At 46.1% G+C, this 18,161-nt stretch overlaps 1 protein-coding gene across 7 annotated transcripts in view; it reads left to right on the forward strand.

The window, feature by feature from the left end:
* LOC140211985 (AP-3 complex subunit beta-2) overlaps positions 1–17,347 on the forward strand; it is a 168,041-nt gene extending 150,694 nt beyond the window's left edge. For 4 of the 7 annotated variants that reach the window (XM_072282298.1, XM_072282300.1, XM_072282295.1 and 1 more), the window contains 3 exons: positions 9,115–9,138; positions 13,378–13,516; positions 16,406–17,347. In XM_072282298.1, coding sequence (XP_072138399.1) covers positions 9,115–9,138; positions 13,378–13,516; positions 16,406–16,556 — 314 coding nt within the window. In that variant the 3' untranslated portion in view covers positions 16,557–17,347. The remainder of the gene's footprint in view (positions 1–9,114; positions 9,139–13,377; positions 13,517–16,405) is intronic. The other 3 variants (XM_072282299.1, XM_072282296.1, XM_072282301.1) reach the window with 2 other exon arrangements.
* Positions 17,348–18,161: the final 814 nt, after the last annotated feature.

The raw sequence follows: 18,161 nt of genomic DNA on the forward strand, positions 1-18,161 counted from the left end.
GAACAATTGAACCTCCTTTTCTGCCCAGCATTTCAGTGTGTGGAATAGCAACTGACGGAGTAGCAGGGTCAGTTTGACCCCGTTCCCTTACCTTCATTTACAGGCTGACTGAAAGGGTTTGGAGAATACTCTGTGAATCATGTGAGTCACAGGCCAATGATTTCTTGTTCCTTTCTAAACATGCAGCTGGCCTTCACCCATGTACTGGGAGAATTCAGAACTAGTCCGTGGGAATTTGATTTTGGTGAAGAGTGATCTACTGTGGACGTGGTGGAAGCGGTTGTTATCTATTTCAAAGACAAACTGGATTGGTTTGGGAAGTAATGTGTGGACACACTTGACTTCGTACCTCTGCTTCCTGAAGCATTCCACCATATAATGTTATGTCTGGGTCTATTGTAGAGTAACTGCGAGAGACTGACCAAAGGGCAGTTCACAACATATTTCATCATAAGATACAGAGGATGAATTGGTTTTAATTCAGGCAGAAAACTTTGGGGGATAAAAGAGGATTAAGTGATAAAAACAGAGTGGACAGAGTTGTGGGTGGGAGGGAAGGATTTGCCTCAAAAGGACTGAACCTAGCAATGTGAAGAGCTGATCTTAACACCAGTAACTCAGTAACTTACTAGTGGTTAAACAAAAGTCAAAGTATTGCAGATAGTGGCATTCGGAAGTGTGAGTACTCAGCAGGTCAGGCAGCATCTGTGGAGGGAGAAGCAGTATCATTTCAAGTCAAACACCCTCATCAATCAAAGTGTTCCTCTCACCACCGTGAATCACTGATTTTCATTTCTGTTGCCAGTTTTCACTGACTGGTTCAAAAATCCCAGATATATCTTTAGCTCTGACAGTTGACATCCAACAAACAGAACTCATGGAGATGGGCGAATCATCTGGGGAAGATTAATCATAGCTCCCTGCAACCAACAGCTCCTTCACATAATATGTCTTCATGCCTCAACTAGTATGAATAATTACCAGCACACTCTTGAAACTAATAAAACATCGATCACTCCTGCCTTTTGAAATGCTCTCAGCTGATAACCTAATGGCTTAGAGTTACAAATTGCCCATAAATTTCTTTATTTGACAGCAAATAGATTGCAGGTGACTTGTAATCACTTGCTCAAATGGGAAGGTGATTTAATGGGGTTACTGTTTTCCTTGGTGTATTGTGATGGAATACCAAGCAGTTAGATTCAAATGAGACAAAGTATTGAGAAGAGGCGTGGGATTCCACCATTTGGCTTGCATTGGACAGGCAGTAATGATGTTGGGAGACAATCACGTGAAGGAAGGACCCATTGTTATACAGCATCCTGCAGATCCTCCTGAAGTCTCTAAGGACATTAGATGAAGTACATTTGAAGTGTGGTCACGTGTGAAGTGGGAAACACAGCAAGTAATGAGCACAATGGAAGATCCAAGGAGCAAAAGTGAGATAAAAAAAGCTATGTGGTCCAACAGTAAATATTGGTGGTGTTGGATCCTGGTGCTTTTGCAACCTGAATATTCTTTAGCAGTCAAGAATTATTAAGTGTACAAGATCAAAGAAGAACAAGAAGCAGCATTGAGAGAGCAAGGAAAAGACCAGATTGAAAAGTAATCATGGTCATCCCATACTCAGACTAGATTTGGCAGCAAAGGCCAGTGATAACAATTAGATTATGAAGACACGTGGTCCCCTTTTATTGTCATTTAGTAATGCATGCATTAAGAAATGATACATTATTTCCTCCAGTGTGATATCACAAAATACAGGACAAACCAAGACTGAAAAAACTGACAAAACCACATAATTATTCATATAGTTACAAACAGTGTAACAATACCATAACTTGATGAAGAAAGTCCGTGAGCACAGTAAAGTTCAAAGTTTCTCAAATGTCCCACATCTCACGCAGACGGGAGAAGGAAGAAAAACTCTCCCTGCCATGCCGACCACAATCTGACTCTGAGTCATCCGAAAACTTCGAGCTCTGATCAGCTTTCTGACACCGAGTACTGAGCAGCATCTCTGCCGAACGATTCGACCTCCTTCTTGGTTTCCAAAAGCAGGCAAGGCTGGGGATCTTGAGGCCTACCCTCCGAAAGATTCCCGACCACACACTAACGACAGCAGCGGACAGGCGTTTCAGAAATTTCTCCAGATGTTCCTCTGTGCTTTCATGTCCATTCTCCATCAAATCAGAATTGTCCACGGCCCCTAGTTAACAGATACGATATCATTTTTCACCGGAGAGCTGCGCATGCGCGGCGCACTGCCATCTTCTCCTCCCTCCTTAACCTCTTCTGCTCTTGACCGATAAGATAGCCAGATTCAAGTGATGTGACACCTGCTACTGAAAACCAAGAAGCTTCTCAAAAAATACGGATGGTACTGTACTGCAATTCCTGAAAAATTCACCATACGATTACAGAATTATATAAGAATACAAGCAAGCATTGGAATGTTAAACTACAGAAAAATAACCCCAGTTCAACAGTGGGGATACCAAGTGTAATTCCCCTCTCTACCTGGCATCCATGTACTGCTGTGTTCCATTACCAGCTGTAACCCAACTGCCTGGCATATTCCTCCCAACCAGTGGTAGGTAATCAGCCCTGGTTCAATGAGGACTGCAGAGAACATGCAGGGAGTAGCACCTCCTAAGCAGTGAGGTGCCTGCCTGTTGAAGGTGCTATGGGCAGAGCTAAGCAATCCAACTTGACCATAAGATATGGGAGCACAACGAGATAATCTGGTCCATTGGGTGTTCTTGGCTGTTTTTGATTGAAGCTCATTGTCCCACCTTCTGCCCGTAACCCTTAACTCCCTTACCAATCAAGAACTTACCAATCTCTACCTTAAATACCAATGACTTGTTCTCTAAAGTCATCTGTGACATCAAATTCCACCGGTTCACCACCCTCTGGCTGAAGAACATCCTCCTCATCTCAGTTTTAAAGGGGCATCCCTTTATTTTGAGGCTGTGCCTTTGGATCCTAGACCGTCCTACTAACTGAAATAGATGCCCACTCTATCCAGGCCTTTCAGTATTTGGTAGGCTTCAATGAAATCACCGGCAGTATTTGTGACTAGTCAATTAGCTCAGGAGGAGGAGGTTGCAACATTCCTGCCCTCAATGATGGCAGGGCCCAGTGCCTGAGTGTTAAAGGGACGGTTGAGGTATTTGCAACTCTATTCAGCTGGAAATGCCAAGTGAATGCTTCCTCTCTGTTTCTTGCTGAAGTCCCCATCTTTGACTAACTCAATTCACTGCTTGTTCTGCCAGGATACAGCCAAACCACTGGTTGCTGAACCAGACAACCCCCAGCTGCCTTACTGCAGATGTACTCTGGATGCAGCCTAGCTTCTACTGTTACAGCAGCAGCATCTGACTAACATACAGTGTGGAGAATTGGCCCGTATGTCCTGTCCACCCAAAGCAGGAGTTGCTGCAATCTGCCTGTCACCACACCAGGACTACAGCGGATACAATCTCACTGGCTCTCCACATGGCCTTGGATCACTGGGACAAAGCATAACATCAGGCTGCTGTTTGTGGATTACAGCTCAGCGTTTAACACCATCGTATCCTAAGTACTAATCAGCAAGGTTCAAAACCTGGGTCTCTGTATCTTCCTCTACGACTGGATCATGACTTCCTCAGCAGGTGACCACAGCCAGTGTGGATCAGAAATAACATCTCCTCCTCACAGACAATCAACACTGGTATACCTCAAGGGTGTGTGCTTAGCCCACTGCTCTACTCTCTCTCCAGGAAGACTCAGATCATCTATCAACCGTCACCAATTGAGACAAATCGGACAGAACCATCATTTTAAATTGGCGAAACAACCCTGGAAAATGTGGACCACTTTCAGTATCTTGGAAGTCACCTCTCCTCCAATGTCGACCTTAATGATGAGATCCAACATTGTCTTAAATGCACTGGAACAGCTTTTGGATGTCCCCGAACAAGAGCCTTTCATGATCGTGACATCCGAACAGACACCAAAATGTTAGTGTACAAAGCAGTGGTAATCCCAACGCTCCTGTCTGCATCAGAAACCTGGACAACATACCGACGACATCTGAAGGCACTTGAAAAGTTCCATCAATGCTGTCTTCGAAACATCTTAAATATCAGCTGGGAAGATAGAAGAACCAACATCAGTGTGCTAAATGAAGCAAAACCAGCAAGCAGTGAAGCCTACGTCATCAAGAACCAACTAAGATGGAGCGGTCATGTTGTTCGGATAAAAGACGGAATGTCTGCCGAAACAAATCTTCTACTCCCAGCTTAAAGAAGGCAAACGTAAAAGAGGCGGACAACAGAAGAGATTTAAAGACGTCTTAAAAGCCAACATGAAGAAATGTAACATGACTTCAACAATTGGGAAACCAATGCCAAGGACAGGAAACTCTGGCAAGCCATCATCCAAGAAGGAACAGCAACTTTCAAAGCCAGCAGATGTGCAGAATTAGAAGAAAAGAGAAGAAAATGGAAAGAGAGGCAGCAACAACCAAAGCCCGATCTGCCATCTGGAACTACCTGTCCTGAATGCGGAAGAACTTTCAAAGCCAAGATTGGACTCATAAGCCACTTGAGAGCCCATAAGTAGATCAACAGAACGAAGAACATCATCCTCGACCTCGAGGGATAGCCACAACAACAACAACTCTGTCTACACCCATGACTGTGTGGCTAGGCACAGCTCAAAAGACATCTATAAATTTGCCGATGACACAACCATTGTTGGCAGAATTTCAGATGGTGATGAGGATACGTACAGGTGATTGAGTGGTGTTACAACAACAAATTTGCACTCAACATCAGTAAGACTGAGGAATTGATTGTGGACTTCAGGAAGGGGAAGTCGAGGGAACAGCAGTGTAAAGGTTGACCAATTTTAAATTCCTGGGTATCAACACCTCTGAAGATCTATCCTGGGCCAACATATTGATGTAATTACAGATAAGGCATAACATCAGCTGTATTTCATTCGGTGTTTGAGGAGACTTGGCATAACACCAAAGACTCTCGCAAATTTTTACATACGTACCGTGGAGAGCATTAGAACTGGTTGCATCACCATCTGGTGTGGAGGGGCCGCTGCACAGGATCAGAAAATGAAGCGGAGAGGTGCAAACTCAGCTAGCCCCATCATGGGCACTCGTCTCCCCAGTAACAACGACACCTTCAAAAGGCGATGGCTCAAAAAAGCAGTGTCCATTATTAAGGACCCCATCACCCATCACCCAAGGACCCCACCTTCTCATCGCTATCATCAAGAAGGTGCTGTAGGATTTTGAAGACACACAGTAACATTTTAGGAACAGCTTCTTGCCCTCCGTCATCAGATTTCTGAGTGGACAATGAACTCACGTACACTACCTCAATTTTTTTTTTGCTTTCTTTTTGCACTACTTATTTAATCTACTTTTAAAAATTATTCATAGTGTAATTTATAGATTTTTATTGTTATGTATTGCAATGGATGCTGGGAAGGCTCATGCCCATGATAGACTTGGTGTGACTTCTTTGTGATTGTATCAGTGAGTTGGGCCTAGGATAGATCCCCTAATGTCCAGGTGCTTGAAGCAAAGTGATGGGAGATGTTGTTAACGGTTTCATTAAGTGGCACTCCTGCATCAATTATCTGCTCACCAATGCTCACGTTGGGTGCTGCCACAAACTCCCGACCTCATCAATGCCTTAATGCAAACATTGACTGAAGAACTGGATCCCGGACCTGAAGTGAGAGTCACTGCACTTGACGTGAAAACGATATGGACTGATTGAGACAACAAGGAGCTCAATGAGCAGCCAGGAGTAAACACTCCCATTGCTGGAGTCACAACCTGTATGAGGGAAGTGATATTGGAGGTCAATTATCCAAGCCCCTGTCATCACTGCAACGTTCTTAGCTCATCTACCTGACTTCATCAAAGACCATCTAGATGTGAGAGTGTTCCTAACTACTGTGACAGAGATGAAGGCCACTCTGCCCATTGTCTATGCCAGCTCCCAGTGGAGCAATCCCACCCGTTCTAATTCACCTTTCCCTATTCCCTCTCACAGGCCCAGTGACTCTTTCTTTGCCCCTTCCCTACCAAATGGTTATGAGTGGGGAGGGGGTGGGACTGAGGGAACAGAGCATCACACACAAATGTTACAGGGAAAGTGTGCAAACTCCAAACAGTGGACCTGAGACAACAGCATGAACTGTGTGTCCTTATTCAAAGTTCAAAGTGCATTTTGTTCGAGGTATGTATGAGGTACACAACCCTGAGACTTGTCTTCCCACAGACAGCTACGAAACAAAGAAATGCCATAGAACCCGTTTAAAGAAAAAATTCAAACTCCCAGTGAGCAAGCAAAAGAACAAACTGTGCAAACAGCGAAAGAGCGAGCAAAAAACACAGAATACAAGGCACCCGGTCACAAAGTCATCAGAAGAGTCCGGGCATATTCAGTACAGCTCCGTTCAGCCAATCCAGAGCCGCATCGCTCACGATCTGCAGGCCGCCCCGAAATAAATCGCACAAAACAGCAACAACAAGGGAGTGAGCAGAAGCACGTAGTAACATGAACTACAGAGTCCAACCCACCATCCGCGTTCATTAAACCTTGCCCATGACTCAGGACTCCGACAGCATTGAGCGAGATGGGGAGAGAGAGCGAGAGAGAGGCCGGTCACATGCAGGTTGACAGCGCTGAGCGAGGGGGGAGAGGGAGGCCGGTCACATGCAGGTTGACAGCGCTGAGCGAGGGGGGAGAGAGAGGCTGGTCATATGCAGGTGGACAGCATTGAGTGAGGGGGGGTGCGAAGAGAGAGAGAGGCCGGTCACATGCAGGTTGGCAGCGCTGAGCGGGGGGGAGAGAGAGGCCGGGGGGGGAGGGAGAGAGAGAGACACGCCATTCACATGCAGGTGGACAGCATTGAGTGAGGGGGGGTGCGAAGAGAGAGAGAGAGGCCGGTCATATGCAGGTTGACAGCGCTGAGCAAGGGGGGAGAGAGAGGCCGTTCACATGCAGGTAGACAGCACTGAGCAAGGGGGGAGAGAGAGGCCGTTCACATGCAGGTAGACAGCACTGAGCACCCACCTTCCTTCCACTCTCGTCCTCGTTTTCAATCTTCCTCGGCACTTCAATCGGGCAAGATCCACAAGAAATAGAGCTGGCCCCACCGTCTCCAGGCTTCTTGGCCTCCAGGCCGTACACTTCACTTGAAACCTCGCTGAACTCTCTCGGAGACAGCAGTGGCAGATCACTTAATCGACCCTAAAGACACACCGGCAGAATGTAGATCACAGGCTCCAACAGCAGCAGAACCACATTTAAGAGACAAAGAAGACATAAACGAGGCGAGCAAAGTAGTTTTGTGAACTGTCAGAAGGGTGCCGCCTTTGGTCGGGCTGTTCACTGGCGCCATCTTCTTCCTTATCGTTCATTATGTGCACAAGGCTCAATTCCTCAGCTTCACAGTTATTCATGAGATCCTCACTCTCCGCAGGCAGCAGGACTTGGATACCACTGCAGCACGGAGCACATTTGGCAAGTGACATTCACACCACAGAAGCACCAGACCATCCCCAATAAGAGAATGCAACCTTTATCTTTGACATCCCTAGAACATAGAACAGTACAGGCCCTTTGCTGACCTTTTAACCTACTGCAGGATCACCCGAACCCTACCCTCCCACTTAGTGCACAGTGGCTGCGGTGTGTACCGGCTACGTAACACACTGCAGTTACTCAGCCAGGCTACTCTGCTGCCCAGAGAAATCAAGGCAATAGGTGCAGCAGAACACCTATCCCCACCACATACCACCTCCCTCTCCGCGCCCCCCCCCCACACCCAACCTGATTTGAAAATCTACCATTGTTAATTTATTGTCACAGGGTCTCACCATCCCCAAATTCAACCGAAGGACTGCAGTGGTTCAAGAAGGACACACACACACACACACACACACACACACACACACACACACACACACACACTCACACTCACACTCACACTCACACTCACACTCACACTCACTCACACACACACACACCCCCTCTCTCTTCAGGGGCATTTGGAGTGGGTAATTAATACTAGCCTTGACAATGATGCCTATGAACTGAAAACTAAATAATTAAAACAGAAATCTGAGGGAATAATTGAGGCTCTTTGGAAATTCACTTTCACTGACCACTCATCTACAGGGTTTGAACTCTCAACCTCCTGTTTCTGAGGTGAAAATGCCAGCGAAGAGCTAAAACAGCATTTAATGCTGCCAGGAGGCTTGGTACAGCAGTGGGTTAGAACACAGAACCAGTTCAACTTGTCAAATCTTCTCTTTCAGATTAAGATAAGATTAGCTCCTCTTGTCACATGTACATCAATGAGATGTGTCATTTGCCTCAGTTGCTAATGCGGTCCAAGGACATGTTGGGAGCAGCCCACAGAGGTTTCCGTGCTTCCAAAGTCAACGTTATCATGTCCACAACGCACTAACCCTAACCTGTACATCTTCAGACTTTGGACCGGTACGTCAGGAAACCAGAGCTCCCGGAGGAAACCCACGCGGTCACGGGGAGAAACGTACAAGCTCCTTACAGACAGCGGCGGAAGTGAACCCGGGTCACAGGCACCGTAATAGTGATACTCTACCCAGCCGCCCCGTGAGATTGCAGTGCCCAGTGGGAAATGGAGGGTCTAGGAGGCAGATTCTCAGCTCTGAGCTCCTGATGCTTTCTCCCTGATCTAACTCTGCAGAATCCCCTAAGACATGGGAGTGGGGTTCGGCCATTCAGCCCATCAAGTGTGCTCTGCTGTTCCATCATGGCTGATTTATTATCCCTCTCAAACCCACTCTCTTGCCTTATTCCCACAATCTTTGATGTCCTTACTAATTAAGAACCTATCAACCTCTGCTTTAAGTGACGTGGTCTCCACTGCAGGTGCATCAATTCACCAAACTCGGGCTTAAAAAAAAATCCCGAGTGAAATCAGGGCATTGTTTCCCACGCCAAATGAGAGAGGGACTCAGCTGAAAGTACAAAGGATATAGCTGTCACAGTTACTCCAATTTTCTTATGTCATTGCACTTTGTTTCCTCTCTTGCTCTCATAGAACAGCTGTTAAACCCCAGCACTGGTAAGTCAATACACTGCAGAGCTCAGTGTCTACCCCTGTGGATGTAACCTCCTCCTCACACTGCCGCTGTGTTTGTCTGTAATGTCTGTGCTTTATAGAACCCCCAATCCATGTTGATACACTTCCAAGGGGATTCTCGTCCAGTGGTCTTGGGCAAACATCCCTTCCTTTCCCCAGCTGGTGTCGGGAAGGTTTGGGCACGGTGGTGTCACGCCACAGAAGTATTGCATTGCTTGCGCATGTGTCATTGTGAGGAAGATGATGCATGGCTGCTTGGCTGCTCCCTTTTCCTGGGCTTAAAGGGCTGTCCCTCTTGGCATAATGTCTCCTGTGTAGAAACCAAATGTGGAGAGATTTCCCCTTCCAGAGTCTTCTCTCACCTGGACCTTCAATGTTTACTTCTTGCTGTGAATCCTAGAGTTGGGAAAGAGGGAGGAAAACAGTTTAATGTCTTGCCGGTATTTCCTTGTTTTCTTAAGGGAAAGTCACTAGATGTTAATGGAATCAGGGACAGTGGATTGGAGAAAGGAACTGGTGCTGAGGTATAAGATCAGCCGTAGTAGTAAATGGCAGAACAGATGTGATGGCCCAAATGGCCTGCTGGTTACCATTCTTATAATTTAACTGAGTGACATTATCGTGGTCTTATCCTTCTTTCCCCATCGTACCTCAATCGCACTACCTCAAAAGCATGTGGAACAAAAAATATTCCAGTGATAGCATCAGAGAATGGGAGCAGGCCCTTCAGCCCAACTTGACCGTGTTGATCAGGTTACCAACCTGAGCTAGTCCCATGTGCTTGCATTTGGCACACGTCCCTCCAAACGTTCCTACCTATGCCTGTCCACGTGCCTTCTGATCATTGTAATCATATCCAACTCTGCCATTTCCTCCGTCACCTCGTTCTACATATACATTACTTCTGTGTATACAACCATGTGTTTCCCAACCTGGGTCCACGGATCTGTTGCTTAATGGTATTGGTCCATGGCGTAAACAAGGTTGGGAACCTCTGGTGTAGATAAATTTACCCCTTAGGGGAACATCGAGTCAGACCATGAGAGGCCTGCGTCGGGCATTTTCATGCCTTACAAGGTGCAGATTGGAAGTCTGTGTGGGGCGCCACTCCTCACACAGACACTAGAGCAATGTGTGGTTAAGTGCCTTGCTCAAGGACACAAACACGCTGCCACAGCTGAGGTTCAAACTAGTGGCCTTCAGATCACAGACGAACGCCTTAACCACTTGGCCCCCTTTAAATCTCCCCCGTCACCTTATACCAATGCCTTCTAGTTTTGGACCTCTCTACCTTGGAGAGACAACTACCTGCACATCTATGCCCCTTGTGATTTTATAAACCTTTAAAAAGTCACCCCTCATTCAATGGAAACAGTTCCAGCCTACGCAGTTTCTCCTTATAACTCAAGCCCTCCAGTCCTGGCAATGTCCTCATGAATCTGCTCTGCACCCTCCCTAGCTTAGCCACGTCCTTAAGGCATGGCAACAAGAACTAAACACAGCTCTCCAAGTGCATATAGGCTGCTCATTTCATAGCTCGTCGGTACTGGACTGAGCTGAAATCACCTGCAATTTCTCCTTAGAGGCTAGGGTACAATGAAAGCCTGGTCCTATTCGAACCTAGAAGAACGAATTCATGGCCAAGACTCAAGCCTCAGACATGCGTTTCCTGAATGGGGTTGCGTTGGGCTGCAGATAGCAAGGACATTCCTGGTCCCTTCCTTTCAGATGCCCCGGGAGAGGGACTGGGGGGGCAGCAGCCAGGGCTGCAGGCTGATTCTTGTCTTCCTGCTGCATTCATCTCAGCCAGCTCCCTCCCCCATGGGGAAGGTGTGTTGGCAACAGAAGGGATGCACAAAGTTACGTTCTCAAGGGCTACACTATATATTTTTAAATTTTGAGATGTAGCACAGTAGCAGACCCTTCCAGCCAAACAAATCCATGCTGCCCAATTAATCCCACGTGACCGGTTAACCTGCTAGCCCACGCGCTTGGGCTGTGGGAGGAAACCAGAGCACGCGGAGGAAACACACACGGTCTCAAGGAGAACGTACAAGCTTCCTGCAGACAGTGATGGAATTGAACCAGCGTTGCTAGCACGGTAATGACATTACACTGCCACACTGCCCTTTCTGTTCATGGGCACTCTGGCTCATCCATCCACCACAGGTAATACAGACTGTGTGGAGTGAACCCTCAAAGATGACCACCTCTGCTTTAAGAGGTTTTCTGTTCCTCAAACTGTCTTAAAACCCAGGAAAACTGCTTGGGATTGTGCTGGTGGCTCTCACCTGGGTTTAAACTGTGGGATTTTTACACCACCTCTAAATCTGGAAACATTAAATGTTTGAAAACTGGTGCAACAAACAATCTTGCTAGAGGAAACAAGAGAAAATCTGCAGGTGCTGCAAATCCAAAGCAATGCACACACAAAATGCTGGAGGAACTCAGCAGGCCAGGCAGCATCCACGGAAAAAGAGTACAGTCGACGCTTTGGGCCTGAAACGTCAACTGTACTCTTTTCCTGCTGAGTTCCTCCAGCATTTTGCGTGTGTATCTTGCTAGAAGGAGATCGGTAGGAATTGTCGACGTTTTAGGGTTGAAACCTCCTCATGCAGGGTTTTGACCAGAAAAGTTGAGAGTCTCTTCCTGCTCTCCCCCCCGCCCCCAAAGAGGTGTTGCTCAACCTGCTGGGTTCCTCCAGCACACTCTTCGTTGTTACCAATCAATCTGTTCATTCCAGCACCGTACAGACCCTTTGGTCTACAATGTTGTGCTGACCTTTTAATCTATTCTAAGATCCATCTAACCCTTCCCTTCTACATAGCCCTCCATTTATCTATCATCCATGTGATTGTCTAAGAGTGTCTCTTAAATGTCTCTAATATATCTGCCTCTACCAGCACCCCAGGAGGGTGTTCTACACACCTACCACTCTGTTTAAAAACAACTTACCACCCATACTTCCTTGCAAGCACCTTAAAATGATGCTGCCTCATATTGGCCATTTCTGTCCTGGGAAGCTGTCACTATCTTGTACCCCTCTATCAAGTCACTTCTCATTCTCCTTTGCTCCAAAGAGAAAAGCCCTAACTCGCTCAACCAATCCCCATAAGACATGCTCTCCAATTCAGGTAAATTTCTGGTAAATTTCCTCCATACCCTCTCCATAATGAGGTGACCAGGACAGAACACAATACTCTAAGTGTGGTCTAACCAGGGTTTTATAGAGCTGCAACATTGCCTTGCGTCATTGTGGGAGACACGACTTGTTGGTGCCTTAGGGCTGAAACCTCCTGAAGCAGGGTTCTGATTTGACAATTCCTTTCTCCCCCAACAGACACCACTCAACCTGATGGACTCCTCCAGCAGATTGGTTGTTGTTGCTATTAAATCAGTTCACCTGTAGGAGATTTGTAATCACAGGGATTCCTCAGTTTTGGTATAATAAAATTTCAAAGTTCAGATTTATTATCAAAGTATGTATATCACATACAACCTTGAGATTCATCGACTGTAGCTCAACCAAGAATGAGGGTATTATATACTGTACTGTGCAAATGTCTTTGGCACATATACTGTATATAACTCGGGTGCCTACAACTTTTGCACAGTTCTGTATTTGTCAATGTGGTGCAGAGAGCAAGTTTGTAACTCTGACAAGAGCAAAGAATGTTGGGAATAGGGTGGAGTGTCACGAGAGGGGTGTGGCACAAGTGGCAGAGAAGGAGTGCCAGGGATGGGGGGTGGCATGGGTGCAGACTCACCCATCCCTGAGACACCAGACAAGGTCATTTGATTCCAAACAATTGGTTTATTGATCATTACAGAATGTCTCTCTGGTGCTTCCTTCTCCCTTCCCCTTTTCCCCACCATGATTCTCCTCTCCCTGCCCCCTTCCCGCTCTCAGTCCACAATAGAGACCCATATCAGAGTCAGGTTTATCATGAAGTTTATCTTTTGCAGCAGCAGTACAGTGCAAAACATAAAATTACTACAGTCCTGTGCAAAAGTGTTAGGCACCAGAGCTATATATATGTGCCTAAGACTTTTGCACAGGATTGTAACTGACCGACCTCTTCATTGCTTAGGGTGGACAATAGGACATTGGTTCCTTTATCTAGTAGCAAAAGTATCTCAGTACTATTTAGGGAAAAGAGCAAATTAATGCTGATGCTCAGTTTCTAATGATCCTTGCTTTCCTTCTGTCACCTTTCAAAGGAAAGCTAATGGGAATGAATGAAATCAATGAGAAACTGACCCTTGGGGAACAGTGTCGGACTGACCAAGCCATTGTCCAGCAGGTGATGTCAACCGCTAACCTCGGGCGGGTACCCTGTGGCCAGAGCACCGAGTACAGGTAAGCGCAGGGCCTTGTGTCAGTCCCACAAATAACTGCACTGATCTTGGCAGGGAGAGAACAACACTGGCAAATGGGCCAAGAAATATTCTATAAGCCAGTAGATGGAAGATAATGATGATTTGTGTTATGCGGTACTCGATAAACCCTGCAGCTTAATGGAAAAGATTTATGACAGGTGTAAATAGGGTAAGTGCAAGAAGGCTTTTTCCACTGAGTTTGGACGGGACTGGAACTACAGGTCATAGGTTAGGGGTGAAAGGTGAAATATTTAAGGGAGTTTGAGGGAAACTTCTTCACTCAGAAGGTGATGTGAGTGTGGAACAAGCGGCCGGAAGAGTTGGTTGGTGCAATTTCGATTGCAACATTTTAAGAGAGTTGCATGAATGGGAGGGGAAAGGAGGTCTATGGTCCAGGGTCAGGTCAATGGGACCAGGTGGAGTAACAGTTCGGCATGGACTAGATGGGCTGAAGGGCCTAATTCTGTGGCTTTCTGACTCTAATGCATTGGCACTGTGGTAACCAATAACACACAGTGCAAAATTCCCATCCTGGCTATGATATTAGGAGGGCTTCCAGACAGAGGCTTGGTCTGCTTAGAGGGAAGAGGAAAGGATCCGTCTGCTTTTGTAACCAGTGGGCCAGTTGTGAGAATTATTGCAGGAGCATCCATAGGGATGAGGAGCAACCATTTGATAACACACCTTGAGTAAGGTCACATGGAGGCAAGAAACCAATATGCTTCAGTTATAGTGCAGTGTAAACGATTATGTACCCAGCAGTTCACTGGTATGGCTATTTTTATCAGTACTCGTGTGATCATTTTCCAATTCCTCCAGGACATGAGACTGATTATGATGGACTATTAATTCTTTCACTTCAGTATTGGTTCATTATTGTCACATATACCAAGATAGGGTGACGGGGTGGTGATACGTCTCTACCAAAGAAGGTGTGAGATGCTCCTTCCCTCCAGTAGCCTGCAAGTCACCCTTGTGCAAGGTGTGAAACCCACTTCGCTCCCCGATCAGGGCCATGTGAAGTCATGGGAGCAGGTGGTGGATGGTCGTGTGAGCAGTTGATGCATATCACAAGTCGTGCCAGGCAGACAGTCTCTGACGAGTATTGATAATGGCTGGAGGTCACCCATCTTGTAAAGACACGGCCCAGAAGAAGGCAATGACAAACCCTACTTCTGTAGAAGAATTTGCCAAGAACAGTCACAGTCCTGAGACCATGATCACCCACGTCAAATGACATGGCACATAATCATAATGATGATAGCAAGGTACGCTGAAAAGCTTGTTTTGCATACTGTTTATACAGATCAGATCATTGCATAGTGCTTTGAGGTGGAACAATAACAATGCAGAAAGTGCAGTGCAGGTAATGATAAAATGCTAGAGTCCATCTCATTGTACAAAAGATCCATTCAAAGGTCTGATAGCTGCGGGATAGAAGCTGTCCTGGAGTCTGATGTCTGGCTTTTGTATCTTCTGCCCAATGAGGGAAGGGAAAAGGAAAGAACGTTGGGGATGGGTGGGGCTTTGATTACACTGGCTGCTTTAATGAGGCAGCAAGAACTAGAAACATAGAGTGAGGCTGGTTTCTGCTATGTGCTGAGCTGTGTCCACAGGTCTTCACAGTTTCTTGCGCTCCCATGCAGAATAGTTGTCATACCAAGTCCAGATAGAATGCTTTCTAAGGTGCGCGGGTAAAAATTGGTAAGAGTCGATGGGGACATGCCAAATATCTTTATTTTCCTGAGGACTTAAGAGGCACTGTGAGGTTTCTTGGCCGTGTCATCAACATAGTTGGACAGGCAATTGGTGATATTCACATTTAGGAACTTGAAGCTCTCAACCATCTCATCCTCAACACCATCGATGTAGGCTGGAGCGTGTGCACTGCTCCCTTTCCTTTCTGAAGTCGATGATCTGCTCATTTGTTGACACTGAGGGGAAGTTTGTTGTCATGACATCATGTCGCTAAGATATCTACCTTCTTCCTGTGCTCCAACTCATCATAATTGGAGGTATGGCCCACTATAGTGGTATCATCTGCAAACTTGTAGATGGTTAGAGCAGAATCTGGCCACCCAGTCATGAGTGAACAGGGAGTAGAGTTTGTGGGCGGAGGATGAAATCCTGTGGATCGCCTGTATTTAGAATAATCATGATGAGGTGCTACTGTCTCTCCTTACTGATTGCAGAGTGTTGATCAGAAAGTCAGGGATCCAGTTGCAAAGGGAGGTGTTGATTCTCAAGGTCCAAAGTTTGCTTGGAATAATGGTATACTGTGGTTAGCCCAATGATGAGATGTAAAGTACTGTATATCCTCAAGGCTTTCTGCTGGGGGAGTGTGCCAGTGGATTAATTCTGCCAAGATTAGGCACAATATTAAAGCTACAAAAGCTCCCTTTCTGCAGATGTAACAAATAAATACAATTGCTAAAGTAACGGAAAACGAAACTATTACTTAGAGAGTCTGGTTCCAGAGGTCAAGTTGCATCTCATTACAAGAAGCCTGCAATATTGATTCAGGGAAGTGAGTTCAAAATCAATAATAGCAACAGAAAAAAAATTAATTTCAGGCAAAATTAATTTAGTTTTTTGTTAGTAAAGCTCTTGCCCGTAGCTGTAGAACTGGCCCATTGTCCGCAAAAGTGAATTTGGTTCACCAGTCTGCCGTGACTGTGCACCTAGTAACTTGCTCAGTTAAGGGGCAGTTAGGGATGGACAATAAATTCTCCCATTGCAAGGATGAACATGAATTGATACATTTTCTAAAAGTAACATTCCATTTAAATTTAAGTGTAAAAAATCTAATTTCCAGTGGTGTTTTGCTGCTGTTTCTTGGGCTGAGACTCTTTGTCTTCCCCCCCGGCAGGTTTGCTGCTCGGACTGTGAGTGGTGGTGCTTTGGTCCTCATTTCCCTGATAACCAAGGACGCCGGTGCTGCTCAGCTGACTGTGAACTGCGAGAAGATGGTGATTGGTACGATGATGGCGAAGGACATAATGGAAGCACTAACACAGTGACATCCACCGCCAATCCCTCGGTGAGATGGAGCTCCTCCCCCCACCACCACCCCCGTCAGCATTTGCATTCTGTGCAACCTCCAGTGAAACCACTAACTGCAGGAGAAACAGGCGAAGTGACCCGGACTGAAGAGCAACTGCTCTATTGTCCCATGAAGGGATTCATGAGTGGCTGAGGGGCATCCAGGCTGCTGATGTTGCTGCAATGCTTTACAGACAAGTAGTCAATTATTTTGTGAAGAACATTGCCCCTTTATTTGATGTTGGATCCCTGCTTCCACCCCCCACCTCCCTCCCCCACCCCCCTCCCCCACCCATTCTCCACAGGTACATCTGAGAAGCAAGTGGAACACAGAAGCTGAATCAAGTTCATTATCAATGATGTATGTCGTGAAATTTGTTGTTTTGTGGCAGCAGTACAGTGCAATACATAATGATTATTTAAATTATAATACAAATATATAATAAATAAGTTGTGCAAGAAGAGAACAAACTGTGAGGTAGTATTCATGCGCTCATGGACGGTTCAGAAATCGGGTGGCGGAGGGAAAGAAGCTGTTCCTAAATCGTGGAGTGTGGGTTTTCAGGCTACTCTACCTCCTCCCTGATGGTAGTCATGATAAGAGTGTCTCCTCGATGGTGAGGGTCCCTTATGATGGATGCCTTCTTCTTGAGGCATCACCCTTTGAGGATGTCCTCGGTGCTGGGGAGGCCAGTGCCCATGAAGGAGCTGGCTGAGTTTACAACTTTCTGCAACTTTCTCTGAGCTTTGACACCTCCACACCACGCAGTGATGCAACCTGTCAGCGTGCTCGCCCTGTAGAAATTTGCTAGAATCTTCGGTGATATACCAAATTTCCTCAAACTCCTAATGAAATATAAAACAAAGAACGGTACAGTTCAGTACAGGCCCTTCGGCCCACAATGTTGTGCTGACCCTTTAACCTACTCGAAGCAAACACTTCCCTCTCACATGGCCCAGCATTTTTCTTTCAACTATGTGCTTATCCAAGAGGCTGTCAATGTCCCTAATGTATCCAGCTCTACCACCAGCCTTGGCGGTGCATTCCACACAGCCACGTGTTTAAAAAAAAACGACGACCAGCGTCCTCCAATTACCTTATGCCCTCTTGTATCAGCCATTACCATCCTGGGAAAGAGGCACTGGCTGTCCACTCTATCTATGCCTGTCACCATCAAAACATTTTGCACGAAGGAGGTGCCACTCAATATTAGGGAAGTTAAAGTCACCTGTTACTTTTTGCAACTTTCCAAAATCTGCCTCCTGATTTACTCCTCAGTGTCTCTGTTGTTTTTTTTGGCGGGGGGGTGTGCTTGGAGGTCTCGTGAATACTCCCAGTCGAATGATTGCTTCCTTCACCTTTCTCACCTCCACCCACACTGACTCAGTAGACAATCCCTTCATGATGTCCTCTTTCTCTGCAGCAAATGCAATCAATGTTAATTCTGAATTTTCATCATGTGTGAATAATTCTTTTGGAGTTCCCTCCCCAAATCTCTCTCCTTTCTTAAAGCTTAATGTTTTCACAAAACTTTCAGTAATGATCCTTTTTGTAGTGAGTCTAGGCAATGCAGTACTCTGAG

The sequence above is a fragment of the Mobula birostris genome, chromosome 18 (genome assembly GCF_030028105.1).
Source record: "Mobula birostris isolate sMobBir1 chromosome 18, sMobBir1.hap1, whole genome shotgun sequence".
NCBI lineage: Eukaryota > Metazoa > Chordata > Chondrichthyes > Myliobatiformes > Myliobatidae > Mobula > Mobula birostris.